This window comes from Gopherus evgoodei, unplaced genomic scaffold (assembly GCF_007399415.2).
Source record: "Gopherus evgoodei ecotype Sinaloan lineage unplaced genomic scaffold, rGopEvg1_v1.p scaffold_87_arrow_ctg1, whole genome shotgun sequence".
Lineage (NCBI taxonomy): Eukaryota > Metazoa > Chordata > Testudines > Testudinidae > Gopherus > Gopherus evgoodei.
In genome coordinates, this window is record NW_022060108.1 from 239,803 (window position 1) to 263,403 (window position 23,601).

Consider the following 23,601-nt stretch of genomic DNA (forward strand, 5'->3'; position numbering starts at 1 on the left):
CTCCCCCAGAGTCCCAGCTGACTGTGTCCATGGGGCCCTCTCCGGTGAGGGCCGTGCTGGGATCAGATGTGCTGCTGCCATGTAGCTTTGCTGTGGGCGAAACCATCAGTCTGCCTAAATTCTACCTGGCCTGGGCCCGGGGAGCTGAGAAGGTGGCCGAGTACCTCAGAGAAAAGCCGACTCAGCAGCCCAAGGTGAAGCTTTTCCCGGAGGAGCTGAGCAGGGGGAACTGCTCCCTGGGGCTGAGGAACGTGAGCCTGGAGGACAGAGGCAGATACACCAGCACCCTCATCTACATGCCCGACAGATCTGAGCAGCACCTGGAGCTGCAGGTGACAGGTGAGTTTGTTAAACGGTGACATACCTGCTTCCCGGGAGAGTGAAATCTCGGCCGCGACGGTGGATTTGTGGAGCTTCTTCCATGTAATTCTGGGTGTCTCATTCCCTCTTCCAGCTGCTCCCCGACTTTCCATCCCCCAGCAATTGGCCAGGACAGACAAAGCGACCTCCTTCCCGTGCCACGTGTGGGGATTCTACCCCGGGGATGTCACCATCACGTGGCTGAGAGACGGGCGGGTTCTGACTGACGCCACCCGCTCTGCCCCCCAGAGGAACCCAGACGGGACCTTTAACCTCACCCTGACCTACACCTTCACCCCCACCACAAGCGATTCCAGCAGCATCTTCTCCTGCCGCGTCAGCCATGCGGCTCTGGCCCAGCCCCTGCAGGAGGAGTTCCCCCTGGATGTCACAGGTGAGTCTGGGCTGGGGGGATACTGAGCCAGTGGGGCACTAGGTCCCCCATTTTCTTGTCACTCTGCCCATGGGGAGAGATTTCCGTGTCCCACACTGGGTCTCAGAGCTTGTCCCAGCCCCAGTCCAGCAGGTGTGAGTGCTGGGAGAGATCCTGCCGGCTGCCCCAGTAACCTGAACTGGGGTCTCAGCAGGTTACAGGCCATTGCAGTGAAGCTGTCTGGTCCCAGCACAATGTCCCTCCTCCACTGAGCTGCAGTGCCAGGAGCTGGGCAGGGCCTGTCTCCTTCGGCCCTGCAACCAAGGACCCAGCCGCTGGGCACCCGTCTGTCCTGTGCTCATGGGCGCTGGGGCCCTGCAGAGATGCTCAGTCTGGGTATGTTCATCCCACTCTGCCATCACACACAGCCCAGAACCCCCTGGGGTCTCCCATGTCCCCTGGCTGGGAGCCTGGCCCTGGGGGGTCCCCTGACTGGGGGGGCCTGGCTCTGGGGCCCTTGGGGAGGGCAGTGCACTTCACAGGGCTCTGACTTCCCCGCTCCTTCATCAGCAGGTGCAGACACAGCTCCTTCGAAAGCCATCACCGGGGTCTGCATCGCGCTGCTGCTGGTCATGGTGGCTGGGTTAGCCATTTACTACTGGAGATGGCGAAGGGCGCGGAAAGGTAACACAGGCCCAGTCCAGTGGCTGTGGGGACCCAGAGGGAGCAGAGAGTCTGGGGAGGGGACAGGGACACAGCCAGGGAGACCCCAGAGGTTGCAGGGCTGGGGGGGGTCTCTCTACAGACTGAGCCCCCTGCATCAGGGCCCATCCCCAGGGGAGGTTTCACCCTCCTGCTCTCAGGGATCTGCTGTTCCCGGCCCTGAGCTCCGGCTGGATGTGTCTCTCAGACCCACCCCCCACTGACCCTGTGTGTCGCTCTGACCCCGTCTGTCTCATTGTCTCTGTCTAGGTCCTTCCAGTGCAGTGGAGAAGCCCCCCGAGACCCCAGCTGGGAGCAGAGAGAAGACGCGCGGCGAGGACACGGGGCTGATGGGGAATGACGGGGTCAGTGAGGCCAGGAAGGGCCCTGAGCAGCAGTCGCTGTTACCTGCTCAGGGCCAGGAGCAGAGCGAGACACAGCAGCAGGATGGGGCACAGGTCACAGGTGAGGGACAGGAGGGGAGAGCAACTCCAGAGGGGTCATGGTATGGGGTCGGTCTCCAGGGCCAGCTCCAGGCCACAGCGCGCCAAGCGCGTGCTTGGGGTGGCATGCTGCAGGGGGCGCTCTGCCGGTTGCTGGGAGGGCAGCAAGCGGCTTGGGTGGAGCTGCCGCAGGCATGGCTACGGACTGTCCGCTGGTCCAGCGGCTCCGGTGGAGCATCCGCAGACACGCCTGCGGCAGCTCCACCGGAGCCGCGGGACCGTCGGCCCCTGCGCAGACACGCCTGCGGCAGCTCCACCGAAGCCGCGGGACCGTCGGCCCCTCTGCAGACACGCCTGCGGCAGCTCCACCGGAGCCGCGGGACCGGCGGGCCCTGCGCAGACACGCCTGCGGCAGCTCCACCGGAGCCGCGGGACCATCGGCCCCTGCGCAGACACGCCTGCGGCAGCTCCACCGGAGCTGCGGGACCGTCGAGCGGCAGAGCGCCCCCTGTCCTCCTCCCAGCGTTTTCAATCAGTTTGGCATCACCCAAGAGTTCTGAAGAAACTCAAATATGACATTGCAGAACTGCTAAATGTGGCAACTCACTTACTGCTTAAATCAGCCTCTGCACCAGCTGACTGGAGGGTAGCTCACGGGACGCTGATTTTAAAGGGAGGCTCCAGAGGCGATTCTGGCAATCACAGGCCGGGAAGCCTAACGTCAGTACCGGGCAAGCTGGTTGCCTCTATAGTAAAGAACAGAATTGATCAGACACACAGATGCACATGATCTACTGGGGAAGCGTCAACATGGCTTTAGTAAAGGGAAATCATGCCTCATCAATCTACTAGAATTCTTTGAGGGGGTCAAGAAACATGTGGACAAGGGGGATCGAGTGGATCTAGGACCTGGACTGTCCAAGTAGTTCTGCATTGCAATAAAATACCTCTGGGTGGCTCGTGTCGCTGACTCAGGCTCATGGGGCTTGGAGGTCCCAGAATCCGGGCTCCAGCCTGAGCACCGAACCTCTCTGTTGCAGCTTTATAGCCGCAGCCCGAGCCCTGTGAGTCCATCAGCAGCCGCAGGCCAGCGGTAGGTATTACTGCAGTGAAGACACGCTCAGAAAGTCTTTCACAAGGCCCCTCACCAAAGGCTCTTGTGCCAAGTGGGCTGCGATGGGATAAGAGGGAAGCTCACGGATCAGTAACTGGTTAAAAGGCCAAGTTTTCACAGTGGGGAGGGATGAACAGCAGGGGCCCCCAGGAGTCTGTTCTGGGACCAGCGCTGCTCAACGTAGTAATAGATTTTCTGGAAACAGGGTAACCAGTGAGGTGAGAGTGTTCAGTGTCCATACCTAACTCGTCACCTAGTTCCATACGCCCATGGCCAGTGCAGCACAGGCGTTCACTGCAATCCTCACACCACGTCCCTGGGCGAACTTGTGTCTTGCTCCCAGACCCAAGGGACCCCTGTAAACCTTCGGCACCCCTGGGCCCTCGGCCAGTTGCCATTGGGAGGCCACTGGGTCAGCATCCTATCTCCCACCAGCACCCAGCCCAGGAGATCCGCAGGATCATGGACTTCTTGGAGGTGGAGCTGCCCCCGCAGGTGCTGGAAAAAATCATCTGGCAAACATCCTTCCGGATCATGAAGGAGAATCCCATGGCCAACTATAGCAGCCTCCCCTACGCCATCTTCGACCAAAGCGTCAGTCCCTTCATGCGCAAAGGTGAGCAGGGGAGTGGTCCTGGGGATTGTGGGCCCCCCCCCCCGGCTCGGTCTGGAAAGTTCCCTGTACGCACATCTGTAGCCCTTGGATACAGGGCCTGGGGGACTTGGGCAAGGTACGATGGGTAATGCCTGCTTACTCTGAAGCCATGCCTCATTACCCAGAGACCTTTGCAGGGGGTCATGCTCACTGGGCATTAGCTCCCCATAATGTCACAGGTGGGGGGGGTCGTGTCCTTGTGGCTCTGCCCAGTGGTTCTGGGTAAGTCCTGTTGGGCTGGGGCCCCATGGCGTTCTTCTCGACGGCCCTGTCCTGGGGCCCAGTCGCCTGCGGAGCATGGTACAGATGGGGGGCTCCCTGGAGCTGGGGTCCCCTGCCTGGGGGTGGAAGGTACTGCCTGGGGAAGGGGTGGCTGTTGCTGGTGGGGGTGTCTCCCCCTAATACCCCCCTCTCCTCCCCAGGCCAGGTTGGCGACTGGAAAAACCATTTCACCGTGGCGCAGAGCGAGGCATTTGACGCCCATTACCAGCGCTGCATGGAGGGGACCAGCCTGCACTTCCGCTCCCTGGGTGTGGACAGCCCCCTCCCCTCCCCGAACAGCACTGCAATAAACGTTTACCTCCTGACCACGGACGTTGTGGTACCTGGGAGGGGGTGTCATGGGGGTGGGGGCTGGTGCCGCAGGAAACTTCCCCACCAGCCCGAGACAAGATGCCCCACAATGGTGCCCCCCCCGGTGTCCCCCCACCCCGGGGCACAGGTGCTGCTGGGAGCAGGAGTCACACCGCAGAGCTCACACCCCAGGAAGGGAAGTACAGGGCACACTCTGGGGGTAGGGTCAGTGCACACACAGATCGATATGGGGGTGAGCTGCATTTCATCCCTGGCACCATGTAAACAGCAGTGAACTCAAGGTTGTTCTCTGTGAGCCAGGGAACGAGACAAGAGGCTTGGCTGGGGGGCCCTGCCAGCCCCCCGGGAAAAGAGGGCAGCTCTGGGGAGACAGATTCCATGGGGCTGGGGGGCTCCGCAGCCCCCTCGTCCCCAGAGCCGCTAGCAAGCACAGGAGTGTAACTCTCTGACCTGCGCAGCTAGCCCAAAATCCAGCAGCGTGTTCCGGCTGGGAGCAGAACTCGGTGGCCCTTGGGGAGTTCTTTGATGCAGTTTTGTTTATTTATAGACTGGACAAAGTCCTAGGTGGCAGGACACAGAGAGACGCGAATCGCAGGAAGCTGGGGTGGGGTGTGGGGGGGTTGTTAGCTCAGAGCACCAAGACCTGCACCCCTCCCAAAGGCCTCTCCGCCTGTTCCTTCCAGGGGCAGCGCCGCGCTGCCGGCTGCTCCTCCAAGCTGGCTCTGACTCTACGCTAGGAATTTATTATAGCCCTCAGGGGTGTGAGAACCGACACCCTTGAGAGACGCCGTTTTACCACCCTCACCCCCAGCGCAGGCAGTGCTTGGTCGAGGGACCGAGTCTGCAGCTGACCTGGCTGCTGCCTCTTGGATGGGGAGGTGGCTACCTGCGCCGAGGGGCGAAGCCCCAGCACACGCAGCGTCTTCCGTCACGCCGGTTAGATGAGCCCCCAGCCTTTGGGTCTGTTCCCACAGGCACAGGCACCCCCAATCCAAAACCATCCTCAGCACCACGCGGGCAGGCTGCCTTCTCCTTTGACCTGTCCTGGCCACCACTGACCGAAGGGTGAGTTCGCACCTATCCATCTCAGTAAGACCTGAAATCACCCACTAAGGAGGTTTCACACAACTGCAGTACTGTGCCCCAGTGAAACGGACTAGCCACCCCCGGGAAAGTCCCCCCCCCCGACACGCTTACGCAGCCCTGTAACGCTCCCTCCCCCCGACTTCAGAGCGACAAAAGCCTCCAAGGGGATATTTGGGTGCTCAGAATGAAGCACGTCCTTAAGCAGTTGCACCATCAAGGGCTAAAACCTGCTAAATCCCACTAAAACCTGCTCCTGCTGGCGTAAAACAGAGCCGGGCTTCATGCTGCAGCGGTGTCTCATTGCAGAGCTGCTCGGTGCTCGTTCACACTGCAATTATTCTGGGCGGTTCGCTGGCCTGCGCTGTGCAGCCTAGACCCGGGGTCCCTTCTGGCCTTAGCAAGCTATGAAGGAAGCCCCAGTGCCTGCCCTTTGCGCAGCGTTGAGCCTTGTAAATGTGAAACTTCTTAGCAGAAACATCTCCGTGGAAAATCCACAAACCGACTCAGGTTAGAAACCCGGGCACAGAAACGAGGCCCAGACACCGCAGCCACTTCGGCAATTTCACACCATCCATGGGAAAAACAAACAACATTTTAAGCCAGTTCTGTGCAGTTACAAGTGTTACCCACCCCGGACTCAGCTGATGAGCTCTAGACCCTGCACCAGCTGGGGGGGCGTGAAGCAGCTTTGGCATCACGCCCCACGACTGGGCCAGGCCCGGGGCCGAGTGCCAGCAGGGACACAGCAAATCGTGTGTGCTCAGCCGGAGCAATGTAAACAGCACAAATCAGTCAAGACCCAGTGCAGACAAGGCCTTACAGCAGCGTGCCTGGGGCCGTGTGTTGTCACTGACATTATCGGTTCCCAGCCAATGGGAGCTGCGCAGCCGGCGCTCGGGGTGGGGGCATTGTGCGGAGCCTCCCTGGCCGCCCCTGCACCTAGGAGCTGGAAGGACCTGTCACCGCTTCCCGAGAGCTGCACGGAGCTGGGAAGGGAGCCTGCCAGTCCTGCGCCGACCCGACTTTTAATGGCCCAGTCAGCAGTGCAGGGGGTAGGGCCAGCATAGGGCAGGAGGCGGGGCAGTGTGGGGCAGGAGGGGGGTGCAGTGTGGGCCGGGGACAGGAGTGGGACCAGGACAAGGAAGGGGGTGGGGCAGTGCAGGGCAGAGGTGGGGCCAGCACGGGGCAGGAGGGGGGGCAGTGTGGGCCAGGGGTTGGGGCAGGGGCAGAGCCAGCACGAGGCAGGAGGTGCAGGCTGCTTGGGGCAGGAGATGGGCAGGGGCTGAGTCAGGGCAGGGCCGTCACAGGGCAGTGTGGGGCTGGCAGTGGGCAGGGGGCCATGTGGGGCAGAACTGTGGGGCAGTAGGAAGTTATGAGGAGACCATAGAGGGTTACGAGACGAAGGCCACGATGGGGAGAGGGGGGCAGGGGGTCACAGGGAGGGGGTCACGGGGGGCTGACGGGGCAGGAGAGCAGGGCAGGGCCATACAAAGGTGCAGAGAGCCGGCTCATGGGGGACATTCAGCGTCCCACCCCACCAGCCGGGGTCTGGAGCAGCCAGCAGTTTGGGGGCGGTAACACCGTCGCTGAGAACAGACACCACTGGGGGCACAGAGAGGTTTAGGGGCAAATTCCCCAATTTATTGGGACGGTTTTATGCACACACCATGATCCCAGGTGTGGACAGACGGGGCCCTGGAACAGGGGTGGATGTGGGACTGTGACGTCCCCGGGTTCACCAAGAAGGAAGCCCCTAAACAATGGGGGAGGCTGCGGGCGAGTTAGGCCCGGGGGAGGTGTGGGGAAGACGACAGATCTGTGCCTGCCCCCACCCCATAGCACCATCCCCTCCCGCAAAGGGCTGGGCAGATCCCCTCTGCAGCTCCCCTTCTGGACTGGGCTGCACCAGCCAAGCCAGACCTGGTGCTCAGATTAGAGACCCCAGCCCCATGCTGTAGGGTAGCATATTCAGCCCCACTGGGAAGCCCAGCCCCATGCTGTGGGGCAGGGTACTCACCCTCACTGAGGAGCCCAGCCCCATGCTGTGGGGCAGCCTGCTCGGCCCCTCTGGGGAGCTCAGCCCCATGCTGTAGGGCAGCATATTCAGCCCCACTGGGGAACCCAGCCCTGTGCTGTGGGGCAGTGTACTCGGCCCTGCTGGGGAGCCCAGTGCCAGGCTAGCAGGGCAGCAAGGGCCACGTCTTCTATCCGGGGATCTCTGAGAGCCCCCACCCGCATCCAGGGCCCCACTGAGGGACCCGCCGGGGGGCAGAGATAGAGGCGGCTGGTCCCTGGCACCACACGGCTACGACATGTTGACATAGTCATAGTCGGCTTTTTGCTTGTCCAGTGAGGCTGTGGGAGAGAGAGAGAGAAAGAACCATGGGCTCACCCCCAGGGAGAGGGGTGCAGGTGTCGGGACTTGGGGTCCCCGCCAGTTCGGAGGGCTATGGCTGCCTGGTGTGCCAGGCCTGGGGCTTCTTCCCACGGCACAGCAGACACTGCATGTCTGGTGCCTGCAGGGTCAGGGAGAACCCCACAGGGCCTGGGGGCGGCTGGGTCACACTTGGGGGGTGGGTGTGAGGGTGGGGGGCAGAGCTCTTACGGGGTTTCGGCTCCTTGTCGTCCACGTTCGCATAGGAGACATTCTCACCTGCCCGGGAGAAAGGAAGGGGACCGTGGGTGAGTGAAGCCTGCCCGCCCGGGGGCAGGACTGGGGTGACGCAGACTGGGCTCCTCTGCGGGCCTCTGGCAGGGCAGGAAATATTCCCTGTGGGACCCGAGGGGGCAGCGTGCTTGGGAGATGCACACCTGCATAATCCCCCTTGTGCGTGTGAACCGTGCATGCGTGTGAAAGGGACACGTGCGCCCACGCTGGCAAGGGCAAGTCACACGATGTGTCCTCACAGGCAGCATGCACGGGGCGTGAAGGCGGGACCCCGGCGACCCCAGCTGGGAGCAACTGCAGCCTCGTGAGCCTGTCGCATGGAGCAGCTGCTTTGGGGCACGTTTCCCACCCACGGGACAATGCACATGCCAGTCAATGCACACCCTGCAGGAGTCACACACACACACACACACTCACACACCAGGGTGTAGACACACACACATAAGAACATAAGAACAGCCGTACCGGGTCAGACGAAAGGTCCATCTGGCCTAGTATCTGTCCAACGACAGTGGCCAATGCCAGGTGCCCCAGAGGGAGTGAACCTAACAGCAATGACCAAGTGATCACCCTCCTGCCATCCATCTCCACCCTCTGACAAACAGAGGCTAGGGACACCATTCCTTACCCAGCCTGGCTAATAGCCACTGATGGACTTAGCCACCATGAATTTATCCAGTTCTCTTTTAAACACTGTTATAGTCCCAGCCTTTACAACCTCCTCAGGTAAGGAGTTCCACAAGTTGACTGTGTGCTGTGTGAAGAAGAACTTCCTTTTATATGTTTTAAACCTGCTGCCCATTAATTTCATTTGGTGACCCCTAGTTCTTGTATTATGGGAATAAGTAAATAACTTTTCCTTATCCACTTTCTGCACATCACTCATGATTTTATATACCTCTATCATATCCCCCCTTAGTCTCCTCTTTTCCAAGCTGAAGAGTCCTGGCCTCTTTAATCTCTCCTCATATGGGACCCTCTCCAAACCCCTAATCATTTTAGTTGCCCTTTTCTGAACCTTTTCTAGTGCCAGTAGATCTTTTTTGAGATGAGGAGACCACATCTGTACACAGTATTCGAGATGTGGGCATACCATGGATTTATATAAGGGCAATAATATATTCTCAGTCTTATTCTCTATCCCTTTTTTAATGATTCCTAATATCTTGTTTGCTTTTTTGACCACCTCTGCGCACTGCATGGACATCTTCAGAGAACTATCCACAATGACGCCGAGATCTTTTTCCTGACTAGTTGTAGCTAAATTAGCCCCCATCATATTGTATGTGTAGTTGGGGTTATTTTTTCCAATGTGCATTACTTTACATTTATCCACATTACATTTCATTTGCCATTTTGTTGCCCAATCACTTAGTTTTGTGAGATCTTTTTGAAGTTCATCACAGTCTGCTTTGGTCTCACACACTCACAGGGGCTGCACACACACACTCACATGCCAGGGTTTGCACACACACACACACACACACACACACACACAGGGGCTGCACACACACACCAGTGTGCACACACACACACTCATGCACAAACAGTGGCTGCACACACACACTCCCCAGGGGGTGCACACATACTCACAGGGCTGCACACACACACCAGGGTGTGCACACACACACACAGGGGCTGCACACACACACACACACACCAGGGTGTGCACACATGCGCACACAAGGGCTGCACACATACATACTCACACGCACACATACACTTACCCTTGTCGTGACTGGAGCCCTTCTGCCTGTGGGGCCTGGTTCTCTCAGCCCCCAATGGAAGCACCTCCCTGCCGATGGGGAGGGAGCAGAGGGTGACCTTGCGGATGGAACAGGGGTCCAGCCTGCCCCCCCCCCAGGGTGATGTGTTCAGGAAGGGGTCAGACCCTATACACACCTGAGGGCCCAGAGACACCCCCCCCAATCTGAGTGTCCCCCCCCCGCCTCACCCTCTCCCCACCCCGAGCCAGGGCACAGCCCCCAGTACTCACAGATACTCCTTGTCCTTCTCCACGGAGCCTGCAAAGCACAAGGCACAGGAGTGGGGTGAGAGGCCGCGGCTGGGCACACGGATCGGGGGGCTCATCAGCACCAACACACAGTGCCTTGCCCAAGGCGAGCCGGCCCAGGCTGCCCCCCAGCAATGGAACATGGGGCACCAGCCATGCCTGTGTGCGGGGCATTCCCCATGGCTCAGCGTGGGACAAACTCGCGACACCCCCCACCCCCATGGTGCCTTTGCTGAGGTACCCTAGGTGGGGAACACTCCCACTTGCGGTTGTTGGTAACCCAGGAACCCCCAAAACTCTGCTTTAGCAGGGATCTAGGGTGGGGCATGTGGGGTGCACCCATAGATGGATTGGAGGGAGATGTCTGGGGATGGATGGGTAAACAGAGGGATGGGGCAGTGGGGCAGGGTCTCTCTCAGAAGGGCCAGAGAGGGGTTTCTAATAGGAAGGGGGGCAGGGTCTCTATGGAGGCAGGGGTGTGGGGCAGGGTCTCTACGGGGGCAGAGCAGTGGGGCAGGATCTCTATGGGATCAGGAGGGTGGGGGAGGGTCTCTATGGGGCAGGGTCTCTGTTGGGGGAAGGGGGGTGCAGCAGGGTCTATATGGGGCAGGGCAGTGGGGGCAGGGTCTCTGTTGGGGGCAGGGCAGTAGGGCAGGGTCTCTATGGGGCAGAGCAGTGGGGCAGGGTTTCACAGGGGGCCCGGCTGGAGTCCATGTCTCACTTACATCCCCCATTGGCACCCTGCAGATTCACATAGTCCTCCTCGGAGTCTGAGAGAGAGAGACGCAGCCTGAGTCGCCCGGCCCCACGGCCTGGGGGGCAGAGCAAAATGCCCCCACTCCACCCCCTCCCTACCCCTTCCACTGCCCCCCACCACTCTCCCATTCCCCCCCTGCCAACCTCAGCCTCCCCTCACAGAGTTGGGCTGGGGACTGGACTTGGGGTGCAGAGCCAGGAGAGCCCCCCCCATCGCGTCCTGCCCCCTCACACACACCCTCCCCAGCACTCACTGATGTTCACGTAGCTCCCATGGCTGTCCACGTCTGCCAAGAAACACAGGGGGTTAGAGACAGACACGGAGGTGCAGCCGGCCCGGTGGGGGCACGGGGAGCGGGGCTGGTGCTGCCCCCCACCCAGCACGGGCCGGGTCTCCATTCTCCCAGGCCCCACTCACCGGTGCCAGATTCCCGGGCCTGCTTCAGGGACTCAAAGACCCTGTGAGGAGGAAGGAGTGGGGTCAGAGCGAGGGGGTTCCTGGCCCCCCAGCCCTGGAAGGGACCCGCTCTCTGCCCCAGCTGGGACCCCCTTTTCTTCCTGCCCCAGGCAGGACCCCCAGTGCACCCCTTCCTAGCTGGGACCCCCTCCTCTTCCCAACCCAGCCGGGACCCCCACTGCACCCCTCCCTAGCTGGGACCCCCTCCTCTTCCCAACCCAGCCGGGACCCCCACTGCACCCCTCCCTAAGTGGGACCCCCTCCCCTCCCCAACCAGGACCCTCTCCCCTCCCCTGCCCAGCCAGAGCCCTCCGGGCTAACTGGGACTCCACACCAATTAGCCAGCTCCCACTTAGCAACCTGGGTAGGGCCGGTGGCCCCCTTGGGGATGTGACCCCTGACGGGGCATCTATCCCAGGGCTGGGGAAGGTCCGGGGGAGCAGTGTGGGCAGAGGGAAGCCCAGGTGTGGGCAGGGATTTGACACCTACGGGGTCTGCCGCGACTCTGTCCACGGGGCAGGAGCTGTGAGGAGAGAGGGCGAGAGACGGTGACTCCCATGCAGAGACACGAGCCCCCCGCCCCGCACACAGGGGCATGGCAGCAGGCTGGGCAGGCTCTAAGCCAGACACTGGCTGCCACCTCTGGGTCCTGGCCTAGGCAATTCTGTTCCGTTCTGTGGCACTGCAGGGTGGTGGCAGCGGTGGGGAGCTGTAGTGCAGGGGGTGGGGGGCGGGGGCTGCACAGTGCGTTTCAGGCCTGTTATCTGGGGGGGTGTCTTGGGGGTGTGTATTGCGGGGGGTGCTGCAGGGGTGCGTGTCTGGGGGTGCGTAGTGCAGGATGCATGTCTCAGGGCTGCATGTTTCAGGGGGTGTAGTGCAGGGGTGCGATGCAGGGTGTGTGTCTGGGGGTGCGTGTTTCAGGGTGCAATGCAGGGTGCATGTCTGGGGGTGTGATGCAGGGTGTGTGTCTCAAGGTGCGTAGTGAAGGGGTGCGTGTTTCGGGTGTGATGCAGGATGCGTGTCTCGGGGTGCGTAGTGCAGGGGGTGCGATACAGGGTGCACGTCTGGGGGGTGCGATGCAGGATGTGTGTTTCAGGGTGTGATGCAGGGTGCATTTCGGGCTGCGATGCAGGGTGTGTGTCTGGGGGTGCGTAGTGCAGGGGTGCGATGCAGGGTGTGTGTCTGGGGGTGCGACGCAGGAGGCATGTTTTGGGTGCGACGCAGGATGCGTGTTTCGGGGTGTGATGCAGGGTGTCTAGGGGTGCGTAGTGCAGGGGTGTGATGTAGGGTGTGTGTCTGGGGGTGCGACGCAGGATGCGTGTTTTGGGGTGCGATGCAGGAGGCGTGTTTCAGGGTGTGATGCAGGTGAGTGTCTAGGGGTGCGTAGTGCAGGAGTGCGATGCAGGGTGTGTGTTTGAGGATGTGACGCAGGATGCGTATTTTGGGGTGTGCTGCAGGGTGTGTGTTTTGGGGTGCAATGCAGGATGCATGTTTTGGGGTGTGATGCAGGGTGAGTGTCTGGGGGTGCGTAGTGCAGTGGTGCGATGCAGAGTGTGTGTCTGGGGGTGCGATGCAGGATGCGTGTTTCAGCGTGCGATGCAGAGTGTGTGTCTGGGGGTGCGATGCAGGATGCGTGTTTCGGGGTGTGATGCAGGGTGAGTGTCTGGGGGTGCGTAGTGCAGGGGTGTGATGCAGAGTGTGTGTCTGGGGGTGCGATGCAGGATGTGTGTTTCAGGGTGCGATGCAGAGTGTGTGTCTGGGGGTGCGATGCAGGATGCGTGTTTCGGGGTGTGATGCAGGGTGAGTGTCTAGGGGTGCGTAGTGCCAGGGGTGCGATGCAGGGTGTGTGTCTGGGGGTGCGAAACAGGATGCGTGTTTCGGGGTGTGATGCAGGGTGAGTGTCTAGGGGTGCGTAGTGCCAGGGGTGCGATGCAGGGTGTGTGTCTGGGGGTGCGAAACAGGAGGCATGTTTCGGGGTGTGATGCAGGGTGTGTGTCTGGGGGTGTGACGCAGGATGCGTGTTTTGGGGTGTGATGCAGGGTGTGTGTTTTTGGGTGCGATGCAGGATGCGTGTTTCGGGGTACGATGCAAGGTGAGTGTCTGGGGGTGCATAGTGCGGGGGTGCATAGTGCAGGCGTACAATGCAGGGTGTGTCTTGGGGTCCGTAGTGCCAGGGGTGCGATGCAGAGTGTGTGTCTGGGGGTGTGACGCAGGATGTGTGTTTTGGGGTGTGATGCAGGATGTGTGTTTTGGGGTGAGATGCAGGAGGCGTGTTTCGGGGTGCGATGCAGGGTGTGTGTCTGGGGGTGTGACGCAGGATGCGTGTTTTGGGGTGTGATGCAGGGTGTGTGTTTTGGGGTGCGATGCAGGGTGCGTGTTTTGGGGTGCGATGCAGGAGGCGTGTTTTGGGGTGTGACACAGGATGCGTGTTTTGGGGTGTGATGCAGGGTGTGTGTTTTGGGGTGCGATGCAGGGTGAGTGTTTTGGGGTGCGATGCAGGGTGAGTGTCTGGGGGTGTGTAGTGCCAGGGGTGCGAAGCAGAGTGTGTGTCTGGGGGTGCGACGCAGCATGCGTGTTTTGCGGTGCGATGCAGGGTGTGTGTTTTGGGGAGTGATGCAGGATGAGTGTTTCGGGGTACAATGCAGAGTGTGTGTCTGGGGGTGCAATGCAGGATGCGTGTTTCAGGGTGCATAGTGCAGGGGGTGAGATGCAGGATGCATGTGTCACGGAGTGTGGGGGAATCAGGGCCTAGCAACTCCCCCGCACACACACTTCCTGCGATTCACCAGGACTCTCAGCCAGCCAGTAACACAGCAGGTTTGTTAGACGACAGGAACACAGGCCCAAGCAGGACTTGTAGGTACAACCAGGACCTCTCAGCCAGGGCCCTCTGGGGGGTTCACGGAGCTTAGACTCCAGACTTGGGGTTCCTGCCTCTTCCCAGTCAGCCCCAAACTGAAACTAAAAACCCCTCCAGCAGGCGCCTTCCTTTGTCCAGCTTCCCAGGCAAAGGTGTTGCCTCCCCCCACCCCCCTGCCTGGCTCAGGTTACAGGCCCAGGTCCTGTCCCTCCCGTAAATTCAGCCCCTGCTCTCCCATCTCCCACACAGACAGTCCCTGCTGCGTCACAGCGTGTCTGGGGGTGCGTAGTGTGGGGAGTGCAATGCAAGGTGTGTGTCTCGGGGTGCGCAGTGCAGGGGTGCGATGCAGGGTGCGTGTCTGGGAGTGTGATGCAGGATGCATATTTCAGGGTGTGCTGCAGGATGCGTGTTTCGGGGTGCAATGCAGGGTGCGTGTCTGGGGGTGTGATGCAGGATGCATGTTTCGGGGTGCGCTGCAAGATGTGTGTTTCGGGGTGCGATGTAGGGTGCGTGTCTGGGGGTGCGATGCAGGATGCATGTTTCGGTGTGTGTAGTGCAGGGGTGTGATGCAGGATACGTGTTTCAGGCTTTGCTGCAAGATGCGTGTTTCCGGGTGCATAGTGCAGGGGTGCAATGCAGGATGTGTGTTTCGGGGTGTATAGTGCAGGGTTGCGTGTCTCAGGGCTGCGTGTCTCTGAGGCGTGTCACATGTGGGTGCGCTGTATCCCCCAGGGTTGCCCGGGACCTTTTGTCTCCGCCTGTCACCGTGGTACTTACGGTACTGGAAATCATCCTCGTCCTCATCTAGAGAGAGGGGAAACGCGCCTGTGACATCAGCCCCGCAGCCCTCCAACCCCCGCCCCGCGGGCCCCCATCACCCACAGGGTGCCCAGGCCCCACCGGTCACACGTCTGCGCTTTCGGAGAGCTGGGGACAGGCGGGACAGGCCAGAGGGGAGCCCCAGGCCGGTCTGGGAGGGTGGTTAAAGCTGGGTGGTCAGTGCAGAGACGAGACGACTGGGGGGCCATTCAGGTAGGTTACGGGGCTGTAACCAGGATGAGGCCCATTGTTCTGTCCCCTGGGGCAGGACAAGCAGCGATGGGCGTCGTGGGCAGCCAGGGTGCGTGGTCGGACGTTAGCGAACCCGGCAACGTTCAGCCTCGGGACAGGCCGGGGAGTCCTCATAACTGGGGGGTTCTCGGGGCTGCTCTGGGGTTCCTGGCCCTGCCTCGGTGCCGAGGCTGGACATGGTGGTGGCCTCTCAAGGTCCCCTCCAGCCCCACATCTCTATCCAGCCTGCCCCCCAGGGGTACTCACTGTCCGTGCTCCTGGGGCCCACAGGAGGCTGTGGGCTTGTGGTGACACTGGTGCCAGAGGTAGGATCTGGGGGGAACAGGAGGGAGAGTTGTGCTGGGGGGCTCTGGCCCCCCCAGGGTAAGGGGCGGGGCAGTAGCCCTGCACCAGGGACTCACCTGAGATGTAGCGTGGCCCCAGCTCCAGAGGTGAGTCCCTGCAATACACAATGGGCAGAGGGGCAGCACCTGGGGGGCAGGGGCAGCTCCGGGGGGGGGGAGACGGAGAGGGTTAGCATCTGGGGGGGGACAGCTCCGCGGGGGGGAAGATAGGGAGAGGCAGCGTCTGGGGGGCAGGGGCAGCTCCGGGGGGGTGGGCAGATGGGGAGGGTCAGCCTCTGGGGAGTGGGGGCAGCTCCGGGGGGGGAGACGGGGAGGGTTAGCATCTGGGGGGGAAGCTCCGTGGGGGGGGCAGGGAGAGGCAGCATCTGGGGGGCAGGGGCAGCTCTGGGGGGGGCAGACAGGGAGGGGCAGCTCCAGGGCGGGGATGGGGAGAGGCAGCGTCTGGGGGTGGGGGCAGCTCCGCAGGTGGGGGAGACGGGGAGGGGCAGTGTCTGGGGGTGGGGGCAGCTCTGCGTGGGGGGAGGGGGGAGAGGCAGCATCTGGGCGGGACAGGGGCAGCTCCGCCGGGGGGGGGGAGACGGGGAGGGTCAGCATCGGGGGGGGCAGCTCCACAGGGGGGGAGATGAGGAGGGGCAGCATCATGGGGAAACAGGGGCAGCTCTGGGGGGGGGGAGTGTAGCACTTACCTGGGCTGTGGGCCCCATGGGGGGAAAACAGGAATCTCTAGGGTGGTGGTGGGGAGATGGGTCAGTGATGTCACCTCATTAACAAAGAGCCCAGCCTCCCTCCCCCACCACCCTTCCCCGCCCCTTGTGCCCCCCTGCTCCCCGTCTCCCTTCCCTCACCCCAGCCCCCCAGCCCCATCTCCCTTCCCCCACCCCCTGTACCTCCCTGCTCCCCATCTCCCTTCCCCCACCCCAGCCCCCAGCCCCGTCTCCCCTTCCCTGTCCCGTGTACCCCCCTGCTTCCCGTCTCCCCTCCCCCACCCCTTGTGCCCCCCTGCTCCCAATCTCCCTTCCCCCACCCCAAGCCCTCAGCCCTGTCTGCCCTCCCCTGTCCCGTGTACCCCCCTGCTTCCCGTCTCCCCTCCCCCACCCCTTGTGCCCCCCTGCTCCCCGTCTCCCTTCCCCCACCCCAGCCCCCCCAGCCCCATCTCCCTTCCCCCACCCCAGCCTCCAGCCCCGTCTCCCCTTCCCTGTCCCGTGTACCCCCCTGCTTCCCGTCTCCCCTTCCCCACCCCTTGTAAACCCCTGCTCCCCATCTCCCTTCCCCTGTCCCGTGTACCCCCCTGCTCCCAATCTCCCTTCCCCCACCCCAAGCCCTCAGCCCCGTCTGCCCTCCCCTGTCCCATGTACCCCCCCTGCTCCCCATCTCCCTTCCCCCATCCCTAGCCTCCAGCGTCGTTTCCCCTCCCCTGCCCCTTGTATCCCCCGCTCCCCGTCTCCCCTTCCCCACCTCTTGTACCCCCCTGCTCCCCAACTCCCTTCCCCCACCCCAAGCCCCCAGCCCCATCTTCCCTCCCCCATCCCCTGTCACTCACTTCTCCGGCAGAGCCCGCAGAGCAGCAGGCAGCCCCCCAGGGGGACGAGCACCCAGCCCCCCACCCAACCACTCGCCGTGCCCTCGGCCCAGGCCATAGGCAGCTCTGTGGGGAGAGAGACAGGTTAGAACAGCAGAGACACCCACCCCCACCCCCCGCCCCATGGGCGCTGTGCCTGGGCCAGCCTGCAGTGCCCTGCCTGGACAGAGGGACGGCCAGACACAGCCCCCCCCCACCCTCCCCGCCCCGAGCTGGCACAGCCCCCTGTGATGAAGGGGGATTCTCCCTTGTTATGTTGTATGTGAGTCTTACTGTTTGGCATGAATGCTGTGTGTGCCTCAGTTTCCCTGTGTGCTGCACCAATGTCCAGGTGGTGGGAATAGGGGTGTGTGACTGGCGGGGGCTGCTCCAGCTGCCTGCAGGGATGCTATGGCTGAACCGGAGACCCAGGAGGGGGATGCGACCAAGTGACTCTTGGCCCGAGCGACACAATGGCCAGAGGAGGAGCAATGGGCCAGGCAGGGGCCAGGCAGCTGGAAGGAGTCAGTCTGGGCTGATTTGGGGTGCGGGGACGGGGAACCAGCCCTGGCTCTGGGCTCCCCTCCCGCCAAGATGGATGTGGCTGAAAGTCCCTGATTTCTGTGCTAACGAGCTCTGCCTTACGCTGCATTCCTGTCGCCTAATAAACCTGGGTCTCTCCTTGGAGCATTCAGCTTCCTCTGCCCCTCCGAGCGCTTCCCCCAGCGAGTCGCCCCAGCGGGGTCCTGGGGGGGGCACAGGGTCCTGCCCCCCCACTTCGCAGTCAGACGTGACTCTCAGCCAGCCAGTAACACAGAGGGTTATACGATGACAGGTGCTGCTACCCCATGGGGTGCCCCAGGCAAGCAGCTCCCTGGCAGCGCCCGCCCGTGGGCACCACAGCCAGCCCAGGGACCGGGCAGCGTTAACCCCGCGAGGGCTGAGGGCCCACAAGGAAATAGGGCTCAGCGCCGGGCTGGGCCAGGCGAGAGGGGCTGGGCGGGAAGCACCACTGACACACTGAGGGGGCTGCCCCATTACGGGGGTGAAGGGCAGCACCCTGGCCTGGGCCTGAGCCCCTCGATTCCAGTCCTCCCCTCCCCCACACGTTTCCACTGCCCGACAGTGCAGGATGTGGTGAGGCAGGGGCGGGGGGGTGGGATGGGAAGCGAGCAGGGGCCATCGGCCCCACTCTATTAGCATCAGTGGGGCCAGACCCCAGGCTGGCATCATTCGGCCACAGCTCCATCAGAGTCAATGGGGCCTGGCCCTGGTCTGTGCCCCCTATGCCCCCCCATGTGGGGCCTGGCTCCCTGCTCTGCTCCGGCACTGAGCTGGCCCCACATCCTTCCTGCATGGTGTTGCCTGAGACCTGGGACACAGCCCCACCCCCCACTCTGTGGGGCAGGACAGCAGGGACAGGGCACCCACAGCCCCCTACTCTGGCCCGACGGGTCGCTCACCTGCACTCAGGGGTCCGGCTGTGAGTCTGCAGCCGGCGGGTGTGACAGTACATTGCCTGTACTGGGGCTTCCTGTCAGAGCGTCACCTCCCCCTGCCCCACAGCCACCTGCCACTTCCGACAGGGCCCCCAGCTTGGTGGGGGGGAGGTAGAGCCCCCCCTCCCTCCCCTGGCCAGCACCCAGCGGGGCTCCATTGCCTTCCCTCACCCTATCCTACCTGCTCCCTGCCACACCACACTCCCCTACTCCTCCCCATGGCCTCGGACCACCTATAGCCTCCCCCATCACTGCAGCCCCCCAGTAGCCATGGGGCAGGACAGCCCCTCTGGCTGTGGGGCTGTGTTTTGTTGTGTGCTGTGCCTGGTCCAACGGGGCCCTGATTCCTGCAAACCTCCCCACACTCCCATGTACGCTCTATGGTCTGGGTGCTGCCCTCCCAGTGTGCCATGCCCTGACCCCCACGGGTTGTGGGGTAGGGCCAGGAGCCCAGGTTTTGGCTGCGCCGACCGGCACAGTGCCCCTGACAAATCCTCCTGGCACAGTGCCCTGGGGGTACCGGCACTGTCTCCCTACCCCACATTGCCCTGTGGGGCGCTGATGTGACGAAGTGGGGCTGTTCTTAATGTTTCCTCTGAATACTGTGTGGGTGCCTCAGTTTCCCCTATGCATTTCTTAAGTATCTAGGTGTGACGAAGTGGAGGATTTTCCTATCTTTTTGTGGTTTTCCAGTGATTTGCATGCAGAGGGAGTGGGACTCAGTGTCCCTGGATGTTACTGGTTTAACGAGGGGAGGGGAGAGGGACCTTCAGACCCCAGCTGATGGCCGGGAGGATGGAGACCCCAGGGACTGGTGACCCGGAGACCCAGCTCAGGCATGGCAGCCGGTTCTGGCCAGTGGGGGACAATGGGCTGCGGGGAGAGGACCCCGGTGACCTGACCAGCCGGCTCCGGCCAGAGGGGCCAGAGTGGGGCTGAGAGGGGAGGAGACTCATAGACTCATAGACTAATAGGTCAGAAGGGACCAATCTGATCATCTAGTCTGACCTCCTGCACAAGGCAGGCCACAGAACCCCACCCATCCAATTTTATAACAACCCCTATCCCAGGACCGAGTTATTGAAATCCTCAAAATTGGTTTGAAGACCTCAAGCTGCAGAGAAACCATCAGCAAGCGACCCATGCCCCACGCTGCAGGGGAAGGCGAAAAACCTCCAGGGCCCCTGCCAATCCGCCCTGGAGGAAAATTCCTTCCCGACCCCAAATATGGCGATCAGCTAAACCCTGAGCATGTGGGCAAGACTCACCAGCCAGCGCCCAAGAAGGAATTCTCTGCAGTAACTCAGTTCCCATGTCATCCAACATCTCCCTGCAGATCATTGAGCAGACCTATCTGGTGGTAATCCAAGATCAATTGCCCAAATTAACAATCCTATCATAACATCCCCTCCATATACTTATCAAGCTTTGTCTTAAAGCCAGGAAAGTCTTTTGCCCCGACTACTTCCCTCGGAAGGCTGTTCCAGAACTTCACTCCCCTAATGGTTAGAAACCTTCGTCTAATTTCAAGTCTAAACTTCCTAATATCCAGTTTATACCCATTCGTCCTCGTGCCTACATTAGTACTAAACTTAAATAATTCCTCTCCCTCCCTAACGTTAACCCCCCTGATATATTTATATAGAGCAAGCATATCCCCCCGCAGCCTTCTTTTGGCCAGGCTAAACAAGCCAAGCTCTTTGAGTCTCCTTTCATAAGGCAGTTTTTCCATTCCTCGGATCATCCTTGTAGCCCGTCTCTGAACCTGTTCCAGTTTGAATTCATCCTTCTTGTACATGGGACACCAGAACTGCACACAGTATTCCAGATGGGGTCTCACCAACGCCTTGTATAACGGTACTAACACCTCCTTATCCTTGCAGGAAATACCCCGCCTGATGCATCCCAAAATCGCATTTGCTTTTTTAACAGCCGTATCACATTGGCGACTCATAGTCATCCTGCTATCAACCAGCACCCCAAGGTCCTTCTCCTCCTCCGTCGCTTCCAACTGATGCGCCCCCAACGTATATCCAAAATTCTTATTATTAGTTCCTAAATGCATAACCTTGCACTTTTCACTATTGTATTTCATCCTGTTCCTATTACTCCAGTTTACAAGGTGGTTCAGATCTTCCTGAATAGTATCCCTGTCCTTCTCCGTGTTAGCAATACCCCCCAGCTTCGTGTCATCCGCAAACTTTATTAGCACATTCCCGCTCTTTGTGCCAAGGTCAGTAATAAAAAGGTTAAATAAGATCGGTCCCAAAACCGATCCTTGAGGGACTCCACTAGTGACCTCCTTCTAGCCTGACAATTCACCTTTCAATACGACCCTCTGGAGTCTCCCCTTTAACCAGTTCCTTATCCAACTAACAACTTTCGTATTCATTCCCATCTTTTGCAATTTGACTAACAGTTCCCCGTGCGGAACCGTGTCGAACGCCTTACTGAAATCTAGGTAAATTATATCTACCGCATTTCCTTTATCTAAGTAATCCGTCACCTTCTCAAAGAAGGAGATCAGATTGGTTTGGCACGATCTACCTTTAGTAAATCCGTGTTGCAATTCGTCCCAATTACCATTGACCTCTATGTCCTTGACTACTTTCTCCCTTAAAATTTTTTCCAAGACCTTGCATACTACAGACGTCAAGCTAACAGGCCTATAATTACCCGGATCACTTTTATTCCCTTTCTTAAAAATAGGAACTACATTAGCAATCCTCCAATCATATGGCACAACCCCCGAGTTTACCGACTGCTTAAAAATTTTCGCTAACGGGCTCGCAATTTCACGCGCCAGTTCCTTTAATATCCTCGGATGGAGATTGTCCGGGCCCTCCGACTTCGTCCCATCGAGCTGTTCAAGTACGGCCTCTACCTCAGTTGCGGTAATATCCACTTCCATATCCACATTCCCGTTTATCATCCCTCCAACATCGCAAGGTTCCTCACTAGTCTTATTAAAAACTGAAGCAAAGTACTTGTTTAGATGTTGGGCCATGCCTAGGTTATCCTTGATCTCCATTCCATCCTCAGTGTATAGCGGCCCCACTTCTTCTTTCTTTGTTTTCTTCTTATTTATGTGGCTGTAGAACCTTTTACTATTGGTTTTGATTCCCTTTGCAAGGTCCAGTTCAATGCGGCTTTTAGCCTTCCTCACTTTATCCCTACACGTTCTGACCTCACCAAGGTAGCTTCCTTGCTGATCCTGCCTTTCTTCCACTCCCTGTAAGCTGTCTGCTTTTCTCTAATCCCCTCTCTGAGTTGTTTGCTCATCCAGTTTGGCCTACGACTCCTGCCCATGGTTTTTTTCCCCTTTCTCGGGATGCAGGCTTCCGACAGTCTCCGCAGCTGCGACTTAAAGTAATTCCAGGCCTCCTCCGCATTCAAATCCACTAATTCCTCCGTCCAATCCACTTCCCTAACTAATTTCCTTAACTCTTTAAAATTAGCCCTCGAGAAGTCAAAAACCCTAATCCCAGATCTACATTTGTTTATCCTTCCATCTAGTTTGAACTGAATCAGCTCATGATCACTCGAACCAAGGTTGTCCCCTACCACCATTTCTTCTACGAGGTCCTCACTGCTCACCAACACCAAATCTAAAATGGCATCTCCTCTCGTAGGTACTTCAACTACTTGATGAAGAAATCCATCCGCTATCACATCCAGAAAAATCTGACCCCTATTATTCTTGCAAGTACTCGTCCTACAGTCTATATCCGGGAAGTTGAAGTCCCCCATAATCACACATTTCCCCTTTGTGTTTACTTCATTAAAGACATTAAAGAGGTCTCTATCCATATCCCAATCAGATCCCGGCGGTCTGTAGCACACGCCAAGCACTATCTCAGGGGAAGCTCTAGTTGCTTTTTTACCCAATGTGATTTTCGCCCAGACAGACTCTGTCTTATCCATTCCATCGCTTCTTATTTCGCTACAGTTAATGTCATCATTGATGTACAAGGCTACTCCACCACCTTTGCCTTTCTTTCTGTCTTTCCTAAACAGCACATAGCCTTCAATACCCGTGCTCCAGTCATGAGTACTATTCCACCAGGTTTCAGTTATCCCTATAATATCCGGTTTCACTTCCTGCACTAGTAACTCCAGTTCCTCCATCTTGTTACCTAGACTCCTCGCATTAGTGTACAGGCCTTTTAATTTTTGGCGTTTGGCATCAGTGACATTCTTTCCCCCGTCGTGCAGAGACCTTTTACCACCAGCATCACCCGCTACTCTGGTTTCTCCACTATTCCTCCTTGGATCAAATCTTGGGACCACAAGGGTATCCCCTCTCACTTTGTTTACTTTCCTTTCCAGGTTACATTCCGGCGTGGAGATCTCCCGAACATCTCCCAACCATCTCCCCCAACTTCCTAGTTTAAAGCTCTCTTGATGAGGTCGGCGAGCCTCCATCCTAGAATTCTATTTCCCTCCTTGCTTAGATGAAGTCCATCCTGAGCGAACAGTCGTCTATCCGTAAACGCTTCCCAATGACTGTACATCCCAAAGCCCTCCTTATAACACCACTCCCTAAGCCATCTGTTGATCGCCATAATCTTGTCACTCCTTCGTCGCCCCGCTCTAGGAACCGGCAGAATCCCACTGAAGATCACCTGAGCCTCGATGTCTTTGAGCCTCTTCCCCAGTCTGGCATAGTCCTCCTTGATACAGTCCAGCGAGTAACTAGCCGTATCATTCGTTCCCACATGAAGGATAATCAACGGATTCTTTCCCGCTCCCGCTAAGATCGTATTCAGCCTCAGGTCCACATCCTGTATCTTAGCCCCTGGCAGACAGCACACCCTTCTGTTCTCCCGATCAGGTCTAGTTACAGGCCTATCCACTCTTCTCAGTAAAGAGTCTCCAATCACGTAAACTTGCCTTTTCCTGGCGACAGTGCGATTCTGCGGTCTATCCCCCACAGCAGGTGGTCGCAATTCCTTACGATTTGTATTCGCCCTTACAGTCCTCCTAGGGCTCACACTTGGTGTCACCTCCATCGACTCCTCCCCTCTTTCTGCAGGACTAGCTGCTC

General features: G+C 59.4%; 2 protein-coding genes across 5 annotated transcripts in view; one reads left to right on the plus strand and one right to left on the minus strand.

Annotated features, from left to right (window-relative positions):
• Positions 1-4,182, plus strand: part of LOC115644076 (tyrosine-protein phosphatase non-receptor type substrate 1-like) — a 38,848-nt gene extending 34,666 nt beyond the window's left edge. For 2 of the 3 annotated variants that reach the window (XM_030548155.1, XM_030548157.1), the window contains exons 6-11: positions 10-339; positions 455-754; positions 1,304-1,417; positions 1,706-1,900; positions 3,428-3,608; positions 4,070-4,182. In XM_030548155.1, coding sequence (XP_030404015.1) covers positions 10-339; positions 455-754; positions 1,304-1,417; positions 1,706-1,900; positions 3,428-3,555 — 1,067 coding nt within the window. In that variant the 3' untranslated portion in view covers positions 3,556-3,608; positions 4,070-4,182. The remainder of the gene's footprint in view (positions 1-9; positions 340-454; positions 755-1,303; positions 1,418-1,705; positions 1,901-3,427; positions 3,609-4,069) is intronic. The other variant, XM_030548156.1, reaches the window with a different exon arrangement.
• A 2,760-nt stretch (positions 4,183-6,942) lies between these two features.
• LOC115644085 lies at positions 6,943-19,412 on the minus strand. Of its 2 annotated transcripts, none has more exons than XM_030548179.1 (14): positions 18,519-19,412; positions 17,038-17,142; positions 16,184-16,220; positions 15,555-15,592; positions 15,400-15,465; positions 14,860-14,886; positions 11,712-11,745; positions 11,184-11,224; positions 11,020-11,052; positions 10,735-10,779; positions 9,992-10,019; positions 9,723-9,790; positions 7,933-7,980; positions 6,943-7,682 (listed from the first exon to the last, which is right to left on the minus strand). In XM_030548179.1, the coding sequence occupies exons 2-14, from the start codon at positions 17,132-17,134 to the stop codon at positions 7,633-7,635; spliced, it is 612 nt and encodes a 203-aa protein (XP_030404039.1). In that variant the 5' UTR covers positions 17,135-17,142; positions 18,519-19,412; the 3' UTR covers positions 6,943-7,632. The 2 variants fall into 2 exon arrangements, with proteins under 2 accessions (XP_030404039.1, XP_030404038.1); XM_030548178.1 differs by having other exon boundaries at positions 15,555-15,640.
• Between the last annotated feature and the right edge of the window lie 4,189 nt (positions 19,413-23,601).